The sequence below is a fragment of the Molossus molossus genome, unplaced genomic scaffold (genome assembly GCF_014108415.1).
Source record: "Molossus molossus isolate mMolMol1 unplaced genomic scaffold, mMolMol1.p scaffold_m16_p_3, whole genome shotgun sequence".
Classification (NCBI taxonomy): domain Eukaryota; kingdom Metazoa; phylum Chordata; class Mammalia; order Chiroptera; family Molossidae; genus Molossus; species Molossus molossus.
In genome coordinates, this window is record NW_023425366.1 from 99,076,531 (window position 1) to 99,094,770 (window position 18,240).

General features: G+C 45.4%; 2 protein-coding genes across 2 annotated transcripts in view; one reads left to right on the plus strand and one right to left on the minus strand.

Moving 5' to 3' along the window:
• Window positions 1-8,923, plus strand: part of POM121C (POM121 transmembrane nucleoporin C) — a 29,733-nt gene extending 20,810 nt beyond the window's left edge. Inside the window, exons 7-13 of the mRNA XM_036279584.1 lie at window positions 340-413; window positions 890-1,014; window positions 1,140-1,242; window positions 1,480-1,653; window positions 2,591-4,204; window positions 6,867-6,989; window positions 7,438-8,923. Coding sequence (XP_036135477.1) covers window positions 340-413; window positions 890-1,014; window positions 1,140-1,242; window positions 1,480-1,653; window positions 2,591-4,204; window positions 6,867-6,989; window positions 7,438-7,535 — 2,311 coding nt within the window. The 3' untranslated portion in view covers window positions 7,536-8,923. The remainder of the gene's footprint in view (window positions 1-339; window positions 414-889; window positions 1,015-1,139; window positions 1,243-1,479; window positions 1,654-2,590; window positions 4,205-6,866; window positions 6,990-7,437) is intronic.
• Window positions 8,924-9,019: 96 nt separating this feature from the next.
• On the minus strand, window positions 9,020-17,796 carry NSUN5 (NOP2/Sun RNA methyltransferase 5). Its single transcript, XM_036279585.1, has 11 exons — window positions 17,676-17,796; window positions 17,469-17,591; window positions 16,800-16,974; window positions 16,601-16,709; window positions 11,499-11,637; window positions 11,294-11,409; window positions 10,789-10,967; window positions 10,383-10,593; window positions 10,168-10,308; window positions 9,979-10,099; window positions 9,020-9,837 (listed from the first exon to the last, which is right to left on the minus strand). The coding sequence occupies exons 1-10, from the start codon at window positions 17,766-17,768 to the stop codon at window positions 9,982-9,984; spliced, it is 1,404 nt and encodes a 467-aa protein (XP_036135478.1). The 5' UTR covers window positions 17,769-17,796; the 3' UTR covers window positions 9,020-9,837; window positions 9,979-9,981.
• Window positions 17,797-18,240: the final 444 nt, after the last annotated feature.

The following is an 18,240-nucleotide window of genomic DNA, read 5'->3' on the forward strand; positions in this document are numbered from 1 at the left end:
TCATGTTTTTTACTCCAGGTCTACCTACAGTCAACTAGAATGCCACTGTCTTAGGGATTAGATCTGTGCCTAGAACTCTCAGTAACATGGCAGGTTGTAAGGAAGGTTTGAAAAGAATTGTTTTAAGGGAGTGGTTTCTCCTGGGTTTCCATGAACTACCTCCCTTCATTTCTGTGAGAATTTTCTTTTGACTTCTTTTATTTTTTGTCCTGGCATACTGAGATCTCAAATCATGGTCATTCTAGACTTTGGCCAGTTGGGAGCTAGGAAGGTATAAGTTATTCAGTATTTATTGTCAGGTTGTCTTTCTAAAGTTAATTCTGTGTTTTTCTTTTACAGAGAGGAGGAACTTTCTCATCATTCTAGTCCTTCAACTCCATTAGTAACTGACAAGGAGTCCCAGGGAGAAAAGGGTAAGTTGATAAACACATAAGAGTTGCTTGTGGTGGTGGAAATGTTTATGGAGGGTGTATAAACTACTACTTATTTGAAACACATTTTCAGCTTGCTGTGTAGAGGGCCTGGTATATACAGAGACAGAAGTTCCTGTCTTTCAGGGGTTTGTAGTCTGGTAAGGGAGAAAAGTGACATAACAAATGCAGTATAACGCAGGGTAACTGTGGGATAGGGATAAGGTTAGGTTGAAGTATCTGAACAATCCAGGAGTTGTCCAGCAATTGTATGCATGCATCTGGAGTAATTCTCTCTTTATATCTTCTTGACTATTAGAAGTAATCTTGCAAACACCATCCAAGAGCCCAAACCATAGAAGATAAAATCTTTCAGAGATACACAGTGAATATTCATTGTTAAAAACCAGGTGGATAAATACACTTATCCATTTCTGGAAGAGGGGAGGAAGAAAACAAGATTGTATTTCTTTCTTTAGTTGTAGATACAACCACATGGAAGAAACAAAACTTGCAGAATTCCCCATCTACACCTGGCAGCTCTGGGCGGCGTAAACGGAAGATTCAGCTGCTACCCTCCAGGCGAGGGGACCAGCTGACCTTGGTATGGTCTTGTTCATCCACCCTTACCCACCCCAGCTTAGCTCTTCTAAGTCTTTGGAAGGCTAAATACAGGTTTCTTCCATTTTTTTTCTGATTGACTTGACTTCTCCTCTTTCCCTTGGGTAGCCTCCACCTCCCCAGCTTGGTTATTCAATTACTGCTGAGGACCTAGACTTGGAAAAGAAAGCTTCCTTACGATGGTTTAACAAGGTCTTGGAAGATAAGACTGGTAAGGAATAAAGAGCAAGGGAGGATTTGTTTTCTTTGTTTTTGTTTTGGTCTTTCTTATCTGAGAAATCCATTTGGGTCCTCAGTAGAATCTGGAGAACAGTGAATACTGAGGTTGAGGGGAAGCATTTCTAAATGAGTTATACTGAGTCATTGAGCATCCCTGTGCTCTGTGATATGTCACTGAAGAGAATTCTCAAACCAGGGAAGACAATTGAATCTTCTCTTTCTTCCTTAGATGCTGCCTCAAGCTCTGTCACTGAGAACCCACCTACCATTCAGCCTTTTACTTTTACCCTGCCTACTACTGGGACTGCTCCCTCCCCAACCTCTCTTCCAGTCCCAAGCACTAACCCACTGTTGGAGAGCTTAAAGAAGATGCAGAATTCCCCAGGCCTACCATCCTTCCCGGGTGAGTGGGAGAGCTTCCCTTCAAACATATAATGACATCATCTTTGTTGAGGTTGATGTAAAAGCATCATGCCTGTCAGTCACTGGAAATTGTAAGGATTAAACCTACTCTGGCGGACCAGAACTGAGCTGGTGCAAGCTTAAGAGCTTCAGGATTCTGTAATCAGGAAATTTTAGGGAAGGGGCTGGAACACTTAAGCTAGGAAAAGAAGCTTAGTTTTGGTAGTCAAATAGCTCTTGATTTGAAACCTAGTTCCTTAACTGCTCTGAGCCTTGCTGCCATCTGTAAAATGAGAAGAATGCTTACCTCATGAGGTATTGCTGAAATGTAAAATGTGATTATATGGTTAAGATGTCTTGTCTCATGGTTAGATCACAGACACAAGATGATATTAATTACTTTTTCCTCTAGGTTTCCAAGGATCTGTTGATTGATTCTTCCAGCCCCCTGCCTTCATGGCACTGCATATATACACATTCCTGTTATTGCACTTTATCATGCAGTGGTAGTATATGTTAGCTATCAGCCTGTCCCGGGGCTCAAAGGCAGAGACTTTCTCTTTCATAGTTATATGCTCTGCACTTAGCACATGGTAGGTAAATATAGTAAATCTTTGTTATATGAGTAAGGTATATGTAGGTTATTAACTGGACTTGAGTTCAGGTGATAGGATTTTCCTAAGTTTCCACACATTTAACCCCAATTAGGCCAAGTTTTATCCCCTTCTATTTTTCTTATGATCTCTGAAGAGTAGAAATAATGAACATTTAATTGATTTTTAAGTAATATTTTAAGGGCCAGTGGTGTAGATTTAGTCATATATATAGACTGACTGTTAAATCCCCAGCACTATGCTGGGCACAGGGAGGACACAAAAGCATTGAATATCATCATGCTTGAAGTATTTAGAATTCACTTTCTCTACTCTTCTTCCCAGATGATTCAGCTGGAGTGGCAACCACTGTGGCCCATTCGCCTCCGAAGACACCTGGCCTTTTAGGCCCTCTTGGCTCTTCACAGTCAGCACCCCTTCCAGGCACCTCCTCAGACTCCAAATCCACAGTTACTTTCTTGGGGCTGACCCCTACTTCTTCTACAATACCAGTCACTGACACCACCAAGTCACCTCTGTCGCCTCAGGCTGAGACATCTGCCACATCCCAATCCCTGTCTGCCCCATCCCCCACCCCCAAGCCAAGTCTTTTGTTTGGAATGCTGAGCACTCCACCTGCTAATCCTTCTGCCTCTGCAGCTCCTGCTGTGTCTTCAGCATCTCCCATGTTCAGACCCATTTTTGAGACCCCACCTAAAAGCGAGAATGAGGGCCCCTTGCCTTGTAGCCCTTCCAAGGTCACAACTGCAGCATCTTTTAGCTCTGCCCTCCCCACAGCTACCAGCACCTCACCCCTCACTTTCAAGCCTATTTTTGAAAACATGGGGCCACCTACATCTCTTCCCTTGTCAACTCCCTTCTTCAATCAAAAAACTACTTCAGCCACGACCACAGGCGCTCCTCTCTTCACTGGCCAGGCCAGTGCCACCTCAACAGTGGCTTCCATGACCACACCCAGCACCTCTGCAGACTCAGCTTCAAAGCCTGCCTTTGGCTTTGGTGTGAGCAATGTGACCAGCACCATGAATGGCATGACTAGCACCACCACTTCCACCGCCCAGCCTTTCCTCTTTGGGAATTCACCTTCCTCTGGTGCCAGCTTTAACCCAACCGTAGGCCCCATATTCCAGTTTGGCAAGCTCCCTGCCATGCCTTCTTCGACGACGACGACGACGACGACCACAGCTACCACCTTTGGCCAGTCCCAACCCACAACCGTGCAGACAGCCACCAGCAGCAGCAGCACCACCGGTTTTAGTGTTTTTGGCAGCACCCTTACAACCTCAACCCCGGTCACCACCAGCCAGCCTACCCTGACATTCAGTAGCACTACCACCCCAACATTCAACATTCCCTTTGGCTCAAGCACCAAGGCCCCTCTCCCATCATATTCGGGAGCCAACCCCCAGCCTTTTGGGGCCACTGATGGGCAGCAACAGGGGGCTACCAAGCCAATCCTCGTCCCCAGCTTTGGCAACTCTTTCACTTTTGGAAACTCTGCAGCCCCAGCTCCAACTGCAACTCCAGCACCAACCCCAACCCAGCCAGCCTTTGGTAGCACTGCACAGTCAGCTTTTGGTGGTTTGAAACCCACAGCATCTGCCTTTGGCACCCCTGCCAGCACCCAGCCAGCCTTTGGCAGCACTACAGCTGTTTTCTCCTTTGGTGCAGCCACCACTACTGGCTTTGGAGCTACAACCCAGACCACCAGCAGCGGGACCAGTAGCTCAGTATTTGGCAGCACAGCACCATCACCCTTCACATTTGGCGGCTCAGCAGCTCCGGCTGGCAGCGGGGGTTTTGGGATCAATGTGGCTACCCCAGGCACCAGCCCTTTTGGGGCAGGCTTGAGTCAGAACACGTTGGGTGCACCCAGCCAGAGCACACCCTTTGCCTTCAGTGTGACCAACACACCTGAGAGCAAGCCTGTGTTTGGAGGTGAGATGAGGAACTTATTTGGTCTGCTGAGCCAGGCACTGTTTTTAAAAAAGTTGGTTTTTGCCCTGGCCAGTTTGGCTCAGCGGTTAGAGCGTCGGCCTGCGGTCCTGAGAGACCCGGGTTCGGTTCCCGCTAAGGGTACGTACTTCGGTTGCATTTTGTCCCCGGCCCTGGTTGGTCGTGCGGGTGGCAGCCACTCGATGTGTCCCTTCACGTCGATGTTTCTCTCTCTCTCTCCTTCCTCTCTCTCCCTCCCACTCTATCTGTACAAAAAATGGAAAAATATCCTCGGGTGAGGATAAAAAAAAAGTTGGTTTTTTTCTTTATTAATTTTAGAGAGAGAGGAAGGAAGAGGGAGGGAGAGATAGAAACATTAATGAGAGAGAACATTGGCCTCCTTTTGCATGCCCCCCCACTGGGGATTTGGCCCACAACCTGGGCATGTGCCCTGACCAAGACTCTTGGTGCATGGGTTGACACTCAACCACTGAGCCACACAGGCTGGCATAGTCTCCACTCTGATGGAGCTTTATGTTAAGGTTGTGATGAGGCAGGTATTAAATATATAAATACAGCGATAAATGTCTTGACAAAGTATGTAATTACCTATTGTGGAGGAGCTATTTAGGTAGTCAAGGAAGGCCTTTCTGAGGAAATACATTTAAGTGAAGACTATATTTGTGACCAAAAGGGGTTGGGAGTATGGGTGTATAGGTGTGTATGAGAAAAAGCTTTGTAGGCACAAGAGATAGCTCAAAGACCTAAAGGTAGAAATAAGCCTGGTATGAACAGAGGTGCGGCTAAATATTTAAAAATGTAAATGGCCCTGGCCTGTGTAACTCAGTGGTTAGAATGTCAGCCCTTCCCCTCCCCCCCCCCACTAAAAATGAAAAAAATATCCTCAGGTAAGGATTAACAACAACAAAGTGTAAATGGTATAAAAAGAGGTTGAGAGACAGGCAGAGCTGAAGATCATCCATGACCAGGGTTAAATGTTTGGATTTTAAATACCAAGGGCAATCGTAGAATTTCAAGCAGAAGAGTGAAAAATCTTGCCACATGAATGATGAATTAGAAGTTTTCATCCAGATAACTTGTTTTCTTCATTAAATATGAGAGTGGATTAGGGTAAAAAGTGTACAAAGGAGAGCCTCTTAAAATAGTGTTTTTGGCCCTGGCCAGTTTGGCCCAGCGGTTAAAGCGTCAGCCCATGGACCGTAGAGTCCTGGTTTCCGCTAAGGGCATGTACCTCAGTTCCAGTTTGTCCCCAGCCCCAGTTGGTGGTGTGTGTGGGTGGCAACCACTTGATGTCTCTCTCACATTGATGTTTCTCTTCCTCCCTCTCTCTCCCTCTGGTTCTATCTGAAGATGAACGCAAAAAAAAAAAAAAATTAGTCTTTTTGCAGAGTGGAAAGGAACATAATGAGAAAGTGTTAATAGAACTGCCAGGCAATTTGAGGGCTGGAAAATTGTGAATTTAAAGTGAGGACAGTTAGCACAATTGTTTTCCCCCCAGCAACATTCATTTGAGGTGTAGACCAAAAATAAGTGGATAGCTGGTAAAACCCAATGTGTTTAAACTCAAGCAAGGAGCAGTGGACTTTGAGGTCTTGGTGAGATTAAGGAAATGCAAGATTACTAGAAAATGAGCTGGAAGAGTGGAGTAGTTGCAGTTAAGATTTGAGAGCTAGCTCTGGCCAGTGTGTCACAGTGGTTGGAGCGTCAACTAGGGAACCAAAAGGTCACAGGTTTTATTCCCAGCCATAGGGTATGTGCCTGGGTTATGGGTTTGATCTCTGGCCCCCGGTGGGGCGTGTGCAGAAGGCAGCCAATCAGTGTGTCTCTCTCACATTGATGTTTGTCTCTGTCCCCCTCCCCCCCACTCTAAGAAAAATCGATGGAAAAAATATCCTCAGGTGAGAAGTAACAACAACAACAAATTTGGGAGCTAGAGCAGTTCCTGGTGGTGACAAGGTGTGACCATAGGAGTGGGTGATAGAGGTTAGGTAGAGGAATAGATTGGGGTGGCAAGGTCCGGGCCTCAGGGAACCAGACAGACAAACTACATCAGGCTGAAACAAGTGCATATGAGAGAGAATGCAGCCTTCCGTGAAAGGAGTTATAGAGAAAGCAGCATCACTTCTGGGCATTAGGATTCAGTGAGGGCAAGGGAGTTTGCTGATGACTGAGTTCCACGGAGGCCCCATTGGCAGATTAGGGGACCTACAGGGTGGGTCGGAGTGGTGGAAGGCTCCAGTTTCTGGAGGAGAGGGGGCAGGTAAACAGAGAGACATAACATGATTGGTCCTGGTAGAAGAAGGGAGGTAACATGGTCAAGCTAGAAGGTGGGAGTCCACTGAATGTGAGTGCAGAGGCTCTATTACTAAGTGGTCAGAAGGCAACACTGAGGAGCTTTTTGTCTGCTGCAGGACAGTGGTTAGCAGACTGGGAGACAGGCTCACCTAGAGCACCAGGTGTTAAGACTTAATTATACTGCAATTCTTTTTGGGCAATAAACCAGAACAGTGTTCAGGGCTTAGGTGTCCTGTGGAGAGTGCCCCTACAAAGAACAGATCTCCCTGCAAGCTTCATCACTATCTGCTTTGATGTCCTCTGTTCACTGACCTAGTTTCTACAGTTCTCTGCTATCTCTTCATTCTAGGTACCTCCACACCCACCTTTGGTCAGAATACCCCTGCCCCTGGCGTGGGCACATCAGGCAGCAGCCTCTCCTTTGGGGCATCCTCAACACCCACCCAAGGCTTTGTTGGAGTTGGACCTTTCGGTAAGCTTGGAAAATCTCTCTGTTGCCACCGTGGCCTGCTTATTCCTCTCGAGAGGGAGTAGGGTGGGGTGGACTGGCAGGTTCCTGGCTTTCTGAGGCCCTCTCGGGAAGATCAAGCTCATAAGCATGAGAAAGATGTGGCCAGGCCGAGTCCAGCACAATCCAGTTTTAGAGTTGGCAGCAGAGAGCAGAGGAGCCTTTTTGGGCAGAACTTCTTAGATCACTGGAAAGCCTGGTTAAAATGCTTTCCTGGACTTCTCCCAGACTATCTGTGATTCTGGAGTTTTACATTTTCAATAAGCCCCACCCCCAAAGCAATTGATAACAGCTTGGGAACCTCTGTTCAAGCCCCCACAGTCCTTTGGCCTAACCATCTAGAGATTAGGGCACCCAAAGAAGCATTCTCAGGTAGCATCTGCCCTGATGAGATTTTGTTGAATCTTTCCAGGATCGGCGGCCCCTTCATTTTCCATTGGTGCAGGATCCAAGACCCCAGGGGCTCGACAGCGACTGCAGGCCCGAAGGCAGCACACCCGCAAGAAATAGCCTCTGTCCCTTACCTCCATCTTTCCCCCACCCCCACCCCATGCCCAAATCTGAACCTTGGCACCTGCTAGGAAGAGCCTGTAATCTATGTAGTTCCATAAAGCAAACCTACCCCAGACCTCTGGCTTCAGCCACCAGGGAGGTAATAGCAGCCCTGGGGACCATTTCCCTCTTGAGGGGAAGTAGAAGCCTCAGGCCTCTTGGTGGAGGTGGAGGCAAGATGTGGCAGGGCAGAAGCCTGATACCTTTACTTGAACAGATCTACTGGTGAGGCTGGAGAGAACTAAAGAAACATCTGTACATATTGTCTACTTATTTCCCTGACTTGTTAGTGTATAAGCTCAGTCAGGCAGCCTTCCTTCCCACCTTTTCCCCAGAAAGCCATCTTTGCTAGAGGGTAGCAGGCAGAACCCTGGCCACCTGTCTCTGGTATGCATTTGATGGGATTGGGGGAAATGGATTATTCCTAAAGCTTTACCTTGCTTGGCTTGGCTATAAAAATGGTTCTCTGGTCTCTTTAGGGGACTGTTTCTCCATTTCTTGCTGCTTTGTCCCTCAACTGGTTCCTTGCAGGATCTATTGTTTTTTAAATGATCTTGAATCAAGCTTTGCCTTGAAGACCCCAGTGGATGCTGCTCTTGCTGTTTCACTTCCTCTTGCCAAGTCTGAGTCAGTGTTTTGTCCCCAACCCAGTCTGCCAGTTTGACCCCTAAAAGCTTGGTGGCTCAAGACTGTTAGCCTGGCAGATCCAGGGGTGACCCCTCGCTCCAGGGAGGGAAACTCCTGGAGCAGACAGGATGCCCACCGCTGCTTTCAGCTGTTTCCTCTCCCACCATCCCTACTGGCCTCATTGGGCATGTCTGCCTCTCCGGGATTGTATGTTTAAAGCCTTGTCCTGTGTTATTTTGTCTGATGCTCATGTCTATTTCTCTTTGAATCGAGTTTGGAGGAAGAATTGAATTGTATGAGTGGCGGCATGTTGATAGTGCCGGACTTAACTGTTTCAAGTTTCTGGGACTTAGCTAATTGAATGTGGAAAGTAGCACCACCACTTTATGGCTACAAGTGCCAACTCCTAGATTTTCAAATGGTGTTTTGACTTTAAGGGCTGGCAGCCCAGGAGGATAGGGCCAAGGGGAAGCAAAGACCTCTTCCCTCTGCTGTTTCTCTACCTACCTACCTGACCTCACAGGCTAGATTACCCCAAGGATATGTTAGAAAACCTAAATTAATGAGCCACACTCTTAAATTCTTAGTTGTAGTCTCACCCCCCCCCCCTTCTCCCCAAATAGGGCCTCCCACCCATCTTTTCTTTGTTTCAAAACCACATACCCCCAGGCCTAAGAGCCTTGCTGCCATGCCCATCCTCTTTGGGAGAAGTATGAATGCGTGTGTCTAAATTAAAAGAAAAAATATTTAAACATTTTTTAACAAAATAAAAATTTATTTTTGTATTTAAGCTAAATTGCCTTTTAAATTCCTTCAAGCTTGGTTCATTGAGGTGGTTAAGTGTAAATGCTGTTGATTAGGAATTAGCTGTATAGTTAAGTTATGCCTGTGTGAAGAGGAGGCTCCAGTGCTGTCCCAGGCAGCTTTCCTGAGGGACTAGAGCTCCTTCTGGACACATTATGTAAAATGTAATTCTTATTTTATAAATAATGTGATGTAGATGTAACTAGTCCCCCTCACCCTTTTGTGACTGAGGTTGAATGTTTTGTGGCAGGGGAATGACTGTTCCTCCCCACCCCCAAGAAGAGCTCTGTTAATGCTTAACTGTCTGTGGAGCTGAGGAGGGAGCCTGAACCTCATGTCCCAAATTGAAGGGGTGGAATGGGGCACAGGCCTAGAAATCAAGCTTCTACCTATGCCATATGTAAGGTAGGCCCTCTTAGTTTTAGTACTCTAAGCTAGTTTACCTCAGTTCCACAGGCAGGACAGTTGGTCCAGGAACCCCCCTGAAGAGGGTGTCCTGGCATAGCCTGAGTGTGAGTGTGTGAGTGTATGTGTACATGTACGTGCACTGGACAGGAACGGGAGGCTGGGACTTTCCATTACAAATAAAGACTTAATTCCTGTGAGTCTAGTTGGAATTTTTAGTATGAATGTGAGATTTTTCTCCTTGCTTATGTCATTAAGAATTAAAAAAAAACAACTGTGACCTATTATAGACCATGTCCTGCCTTTTATTTTTGTGGGCTGTACTTCTCTCACCAGCAAGAACTTGGCTCGGGGAAGGGACCCAAAGGACAAGGAAATGCGCTCTGTCTTTCCAGCTAGAGAAACAGGATTATCAGTTTCCTTCCTATAGCAACAACAACAACAAAAAAAACAACTTTTAAGAAAAATAAAAAACTGCTGCCTGGGGCTGAGGGCCCAAGGCTAAGCTGAAGGAAGAAAAAATATCTTCCTTTCCTCCACCCAAGAAATCAAAAGCTTTGAGCACCTGCTATGAGCAAGGTAGCATGCTACTAGGAGCAGCTGCTGCTTTTCGCCGTCTCTTCTTTCTCTTTGGAACTGGGCTGGGCCTGAGTTCTGGTGCTGATGCTTCGGCCTGTGAGACTGAGCTAGAAGGAAAGTGTAAGTTAGATGTGTCCCAATCTTCCAGCATCTTCCCAGCAGGCCTCCTGCTCACCTTGGCACCTCTGCCCGTTCAAGTACAGCAATGAAGAAGCCACCAGTGAGTGTGGTCTCAGGGGAGGCCCGGAGGCAGTGTTCCGCCCCTGGAAAAGTGTTAAGGCCTCGGTGGGGCCAGGAGGGTAGGACAGGAGCTAATCTGTGGAGAAGAAATAACAGACTTCTAGGTAAAAGAGCAGTCCCCCTCCCAAGACCCTGGTGGAAACCTACTACCTGAAAGTTCCTGAGCTCTGCTGCAGGGCCTCCTGTACCACATCTTCATTCTCCTCTTGACAAAGGGAACATGTGGAGTAGACCAAGCGCTGCAAGGAGGGGAAATTGAGCGCATGGCAGAGAGCTCGCTGCTGGAACCCTGCCAGGGCACGCAAGCGTTCCTTGCTAGGTGTACCTGTGCCAGGCTCCTCGAGCTGTCTGGTCAACATACCTAGGGAAAAGAGGGCTTTAATTACAGAGTGCCTTATTTCATACTGAAATCCCCACTTTATAAATGAGAACATTTGCCTAGAGTCCCAAGATGATTTGAGTCAAAACTAAACCCAAGACCCAAACTGCTACCCCTTCCACTTTAAGCCTGCTCTGGATCTGTGGGATTCTGGGCCACGATTTCTCCCCATCTCACCAGAGCCACTACAAGAAGGATCCAGCAAAATGTACTGGACCTGACGATAACGCTGGTCTGAGGGTGAAACTGCCAGGAAGTCCTCTTCAGCTAGCTGGCAGCAAGATACTCCAGCCCGGGCCAGCAGAGTAGCCATAGAGGCCAACCGCTTGGCATCCAGGTCAAAGGCAAAGATCTTCCTATAGAAAAGGATAGAGTTGAGGTTAACTGACTTTATACAGTATCTAACAGACCACAACTCTGACATACAAACATAAATATTAACTTGGGACATGCAGAAGATAACATTCAAACAGCCCACAAGGACTAAGGAATTCATATTTCACACCTGCAACCCACTGGGAAGCTTAGCTCAGGGCTATACGGGGAACTGTCCTAGGTCCAGAAGGAAATATTTAAAGGAAAATCTTTCAGCCTTCAGACCTACTGGAAAAACAAGTTCCTTATTTCTTCTCATCAACTACAGGATCAGACCCCATTCCCTTCCTCTGACCATGGCACTCACCCTTGGTTCTTTAGAAGAGCAGCCAAGTGACTTGTCTTATTGCCCGGGGCAGCACATGCATCAATGACATGGGAACCCGGGGGTGGGGCCAGCAGCATGGCTGGGAGACAGCTAGCCTGGCAGGGCAGAGCACAGTGGCTGGGTGAACTGAGACTCTAAGCTGATTATTCCTACACATTCTTCCCTTTTCTATCCCCTTCACTACCTTGTCTTGTAAGATGAGGTGACCAGCTTGGTATAGTGGATGTTCATGCAGATCTGTTTGGGCAGGAAACACAAGCAGCTCTGGCAACAAAGGATCCAGAATAAAACACTTCCCTTTGAGGGCCCGTAGGTCCTCGAGGCTGCCAGGGAATAAGAACCACTCATTCAACATTTTCTGAATTACATGGCTGGGCATTTTACATGTTACCTGACATGTTAACTCTTCATTCATGCAACAAATGTTTAAGATTGCTATGAGGAAACAAATGGGGTGATAAGACAAAGTCTGGGTTCTCAGACCAGACTCTGGTTTCAGGACCCCACCTCAGCCATTTACTAGCAGTGGGAACATGAGCAAGTGCCTTTATCTCAGCCTGTTTGCACTTCTGGACAATCGTAGCTATGAGGATTAAATGAGTTAATACATGCAAAATACTTAGAAAAATATATGGCACAAATTAGGCACTCAATGTTAGCCATAACTGCTAAAACATAACCTCGAGGAGAGGTTACTTGGGAGAGGACTGAGTGATGAAGAGGGTGAAAGGGAGGTAAATATTGAGCTGACCTGACGGATGAGTTAGTAACAAGGAGCCGAGATGAAAACTACATTCACTACACTCTAAAGGAGCATTGTCCACTCCAGCTGACACACATAGAAACAGGCCTAGAGAATAGTGTCTCAGTTCAGAAAGTTATCAAGCAGCAGAGTTGAAATTCAAACCCATACACAGCCATTCTCTATTCTATCACCCTGGTTTCTAAGCAACATGCTCCAGGCAGAAGGGGGAACACCTAAAAAAAGGGGGGGGGAGCAAAGGCAGCCTCCCAGAGCTGTCAAAGAACAGAAGAAAGGAGTGAGTCCAGGGAAGAGGTGGGGAGGCATCAGAGGAGACAGCAGCAACCATTGTGGGAACATGGGCCTGGAGAGGAAGCAGAGGGCATAGCACAATGAAGAGCCAAGAGAGGGTTTTCAGCAAGGAAGTAACACATCAGATATGGTTTGACTTTTCCATAGCCAATCAAATTAGGATGAGTGCCTAAACTTAGGTAATGTCCAGGAGGACAAAAAGAAAGATTTGAGAAAGATGCTGAAGGCAGAGTAGTGAATGACAGGAAGGATGACTCAGTTTCTGGTTTGACCAAATGGGTGCATAATTATATCTGTTAGGTTAAAATAGGGAATGCAGAAGGTGCAAAGTTCAGGGATGCAAGGATGGTTCAAATTAATGTGATACTTCATATTAATAAAATAAAGGATAAAAATAACAGATGAAGCAAAAGGATTTGACAAAACTGAACATTTATGACAAAAACTCTAAACAAAGTTGGTATAGAAGGAACGTACTTCAATACAATAAAGGCCATAAAGGACAAGCCCACAGCTAATACAATCCTTAGTGGTGAAAAGCTAAAAGCTTTACCTCTAAGATCAGGAACAAGACAAGGCCACGTTTATTCAACAGAGTATTGGAAGTCCTAGCCAGAGTAATTAGGCAAGAAAAGAAATAAAGGTATCTAAATTGGAAAGGAAGAAGTAAAACTCACTATTTGCAATACACACACACACACACACACACGTATATGTGTGTGTATATATATACATGTAAAATCCTGAAGACTCCACCAAAAGACTAGAATTAGTAAACAAAATCAGTAAAGTTGCAGGATACAAAATTCAATATATAAAAATGTTGCATATCAATGCACTAATAATGAACTATCAGAAATTTTAAAATAAGCCCATTTACAATTGCATCAAAAAGAATAAAATACCTCAGAATGAATTTAACCAAGGAGGTGAAAGACCTGTACACTGAAAACTATATAAGATATTAATGAAAGAAACTGAAGACACAAATAAATGGAAAGATATTCCATGCTCATGGGTTGGAAAAAGATTTTTACAATGTCCATATTACCCAAAGCAATGTGCACATTCAATGCGATCCCCATCAAAATTCAAAAGGCATTTCTCACAGAACTAGAAAAAATAATCCTACAGTCTGTATAGGATCACAAAAGATCCAAATAGCCCTGGCCAGTTTTGCTCAGTGGTTAGTGCGTCGACCTGCGGTCCAGAGAGACCTGGGTTCGGTTCCCACTAAGGGCATGTACCTCAGTTGCAGTTTGTCCCCAGCCCTGGTTGGGTCGTGCGGATGGCAACCACTCGATGTGTCCCTTTCGCGTCGATGTTTCTCTCTCTTTCTCCCTCCCACCCTATCTGAACAACAACAACAAAAACACGAAAAAATGTCCTTGGGTGAGGGTAAAAAAAAAAAGACCCAAATAGCCAAAGCGATCTTCAGAAAGAACAAAGCTGGAAGCACAATGCTCCCCGATTTCACATGCTATTACAAGGCTATCGCAATCAAAACAGTATGGTATTGGCATAAAAAACAGACACATAGATCAATGAAACAGTACAGAGAACCCAGAAATAAACCCACACATACATGATCAATTTATGACAAAGGAGCCAAGACTATACAATGGGAAATATACCATTTCAATAAATGGTGTTGGGAAAACTGGACAGCCACATGCAAAAGAATGAATCTGGACTACTCCCTTATACCATATACAAAAATAAACTCAAAATAGATTCAAGACTTGAATGTAAGACCAGAAACCATATAACTCCTAGAGTAAAACATAGGTGGTAAGCTCCTTGATTGACATTAGTCTTGGTAATTTTTTGGATTTAACATCAGAAGCAAAAATAAACACGACCATATCAAATTAAAAAGCTTCTGCACAGCAAAGGAAACCATCAACAAAATGAAGAGGCAACCTACTGAATGACAGAAAATATGTGCAAATCATATATCTGATAAGGGGTTAATATCCAATTGTATAAAGAACTCATAAATCTCAATAGCAAAAAACAACAACAAACAATTCAATTAAAAAACAGGCAGAGGATAATAGACATTTCTCCAAAGAAGACATACAGATAGCTAACAGGTAGGTCAAAAGAGGCTCAACATCATTAATCATCAGGGAAATGCAAATCAAAATCACAGTAAGATATCACCTCATAACTGTTAGAATGGTTATTATAAAAAACACAAGAAATACCAAGTTTTGGCAAGGATATGGAGAAAAGGACACTTTTGTGCACTATTGGTGGGAATGTAAATCCTGTATGGGAAACAATATAGAGGTTCCTCAAAAATTTTAAAACAAAACTACCATATGATCCAGCAATTCCACTTCTGAATATTTACCTAAAGGAAAGCACTAATTTGAAAAGATATGCACCCCCATGTTCATTGCAGCATTATTTACAATGGCCAAGACGTGGAAACAACCTAAGTGCCTATCAATGGATGAATTAATAAAGAAAATGTGACACACACAGAGGAAATATTATTCAGTCATTAAAAAAACAACAACAATGAAATCTAGCGGTGTGACTTAGTGATTAAAGCATCAGCCTGCACACCAAAGGGTCAAGGGCACATACCTGGGTTGCAGTTTCGATACCCAGCCCCAGTTGGGGCAAATGCAGGAGGCAACCAGTTGATGTGTCTCTCTTATATCTCTCTCTTGCTCTCCCTCCTTGCCTTTCTCCCTTCTACTCTCTAAAAATCAATAGTAAAAATAAAATTGAAATCTTGCCATTTTCTTTCTTTCTTTTTTTAAATATGCTTTTATTGATTTCAGAGAGAGGAAGGGAGAGGGAGAGAAGAGATAGAACATTGGTGAGAGAGAAACATGGATTGGCTACCTCCTGCATGCTCCCTACTTGGGATCAAGCCTGCAATCCGGGCATGTACCCTAACTGGAAACTGAGCGTGACCTCCTGGTGCATGGGACTACACTCAACCAACTGAGCCACACTGGCCATGCTCTTTCTTTCTTTCCTTTTTCTTAAATGTAAGTTTCTATCTTGCCATTTTCGACAAGGATGGATGGACCTTAAAGGCAAAATCTGATAAAGATAAATATCATATGATTTCATTCATATGTGGAATCTTAAAACAAAAAAAACAGAGCTCACAGGTACAAAGAACATATCTGTTGTGCTGGTGGGGAAGAACAAAATGGGTGAAGGGAGTCAAAAGGTACAAATTTCCAATGAGTAAGTTATGAGGATGTAATGTACAGAGTGGTGACTATAGTTAATAATACTATACTGCATATCTGAAAGTTGCTAAGAGAATAGACCTTAGAAGTTCTCATTGCCCGGCCAATGTGGCTCAGTGGTTGAATGTCGACCCATGCACCAAGAGGCCAACGGTCTGATTCCCAGTCAGGGCACATGCCCAGGTTCTGGGCCCAATCCCCAGTGGGGGGCAAACAGGAGGTAGCCAATCGATGTTCTCTCTCATCAATGTTTCTATCTTTCTCTCCCTATCTCTTCCTCTTTCTCTAAAATCAATAAAGAAAAAAATAAACCAATAGACATAAGACAGATTAACAGGAGAAATACAAATTTAAAAAAAAAGTTCTCATCACAAGAAAAAAAAGTTTGTAACTAAGTATGATGGCGGTTGTCAACTAGACTTATTGTAGTGATCATTTTGCAATATATGCAAATATCAAATCATTTCACTGTACCCCTGAAACTAACATGTCATATGTCAATTATACCTCAATTTTTAAAAAGGAATGCTGCAAAATAATCCAATAACTTGTTCAAGCATATTTTTAGGAAGAATTACTTTTAAATCTTGAATTTTGAATAAATATGACTGAACAACAACAAAAAAGGTGCAAAGTTCAGAGGATAGATAAATTCTGTCTGACGCTGTGATTGTGGTGTTTGAAGCACTGATATGAACCTGAGGTTATGAATACAAGACAGAGGTCTAGACTGGGAGACAAGATTTATCAGGTGAGAATTAGGAGTTAGTGCTAGAGAAGAAAATGAGGGATAGCTACATTAGAAGAATGTCAATGGGTCTCCTAGAACAATCAATGTTTAAGAAGTGGAGGAAGACAGGCCTTTGAAAGGGAAGGAAAAACTTCTGTAAAAATAGGAAGAATCCCTCTGTGCAGTCACAACCACTCCACCTCTCTTTTCCCATCCATATTTCCCCAATGCCCCCAGGCACCTCCCTAGCTTATGGCAGCTGGTCAGGGTTCTATCCTCACCTGGAAGCCCGACCCTGGTAGGAGAAACCTTGTCTCTTGAAATAATCAACTGCATCATCGCAGCAGGTCTTGAGAGTGTTCACCCGCACAAACCGAGGAACCTGGGAGGCTAGGAAACAATCAGCCATCAGAGGACAGGAACATGGCCCTTTCCTTTGCGGGCCTGACGGCTATCCCCCACCCCCACAACTCAACTCACCTGGGCTAGGCCCGCTTCCCACTTCCAACAAGTCCTCATTCCGGCTCACACCCCGACGAACCTTCAGCCGGGCCAACTCAGCCTTCAGCCTTGCCTTGTGCCGGTCCAGAAGAGGCTTCCATCTGCCCCCACCCCCTCTAAAGCCTCTTCCCAGCAACAACTCATACACTAACACCTGTAGAAAGGAAAAAAAAAAACACAAAACCCTAAATATTAATGCCTTCCAGCTCCAGTGTTGGAACTGAAAAGGCTAAACAGACCACCTGTCCAGGCAGTAACAAGTAAAAGTGAGGTACCTTGTCCAAGATCACACAAAATTAATGGCAGATACAGGGTTCGAACCTGATGTCTTGCTTCCCTAGTCCTGAACGCTTTCCGTATGGCTGGGCGCCAGCAGAGCTCAAGATCTTAACCCTCCTCCTCGTCAACACCACTCTTGTTTTACCTAAAAGGTCCCTGCCATTGCTACTTTGTACTGTCGTTCTCGTTTAATCTTTTACACAAGCTTGAGATCAAAGCATTTTCATCCCACCTCAATTCCTAACTTAGCGGCGGGCTGCGCATCCTCATTTCAGAGGAGCGACTCACTCAGGTCACGCCGTGGACGGTACCCAGCTAGGACCAGGTTAGGAGGGACTCACTGCCCGACCTCGCCCACCCGCCGGTCACCTTGGCCAGGTGCGGCCGCAGCTGCTTTTCGGCGCGGAGGAGGCCGGCGCTGGCGATCACGCTGTCCAGCACGGCGGAGTAGCGTTGCGTCTCGCACACCAGCGCGTACAGCTGCTTCACGTTCTGCGCGGCCGAAGGGACACAAGCTCAGGCGTGGCCCCGGCCCAGACTAGCCCCCTACCCTGCCCCGCCCGACCCGAAGGGTACCTGGAAACTGCTAGCGTACACCAGCCCCTTGATGGAGCCCTGGCGGCTCTCAACGCCGGCCAGCACCGCCGCTGCCGCCGCGTACAGCGCCATGCACCTCGCCCGCGTGCCTTTACGGCTCTGTCGCGGCGCGCGCCCGACTTTGCGCCGCCGCCCGCCCACACTTCCGGGGTTTAAATGCACGGAGCTGCTGGACCCGGAAGCACCAACGCCCCTGGGAATCTCCCCAGGCGGTTGTCAGTTTGCACTTAGGTTAGAGTGGGGAGGCGAGGCTGGGAAGGCATTTCTCTACTTCTTGTTAGGGCTGCACGTTTTTCTTTCATTTTTTGCCGATCTGATAGGCTAACAATGGGATTTTACTGCTGTTTTATTAATTTAATATGTTATTGAGGTTGAATGTTTTATGTTTATCGGTTATTTGTATTTCTTCTGTTACAACATGTTGGTGTCTTTTGCTCACTCTTATGCTATCGTTCTCGTAGTGCCCTTTAGATAGTAACATTATATACTGTGAACGTAAAAACCATTCTAATCCATAGAGAATTTTTGTGACTTTATTTGAGCC

What these genes read in the sequence shown, in the direction of transcription:
- NSUN5 (XM_036279585.1), bottom strand. Translation starts at nt 17,768, where the DNA reads ATGGCGCTGTACGCGGCGGCAGCGGCGGTGCTGGCCGGCGTTGAGAGC. An exon ending in TGTACGCTAGCAGTTTCCAG is followed by an intron (nt 17,592 to 17,675) that starts GTACCCTTCGGG and finishes TCGGCCGCGCAG; the next exon opens with AACGTGAAGCAGCTGTACGC. An exon ending in CAGAGCTCAGGAACTTTCAG is followed by an intron (nt 10,309 to 10,382) that starts GTAGTAGGTTTC and finishes TCTTCTCCACAG; the next exon opens with ATTAGCTCCTGTCCTACCCT.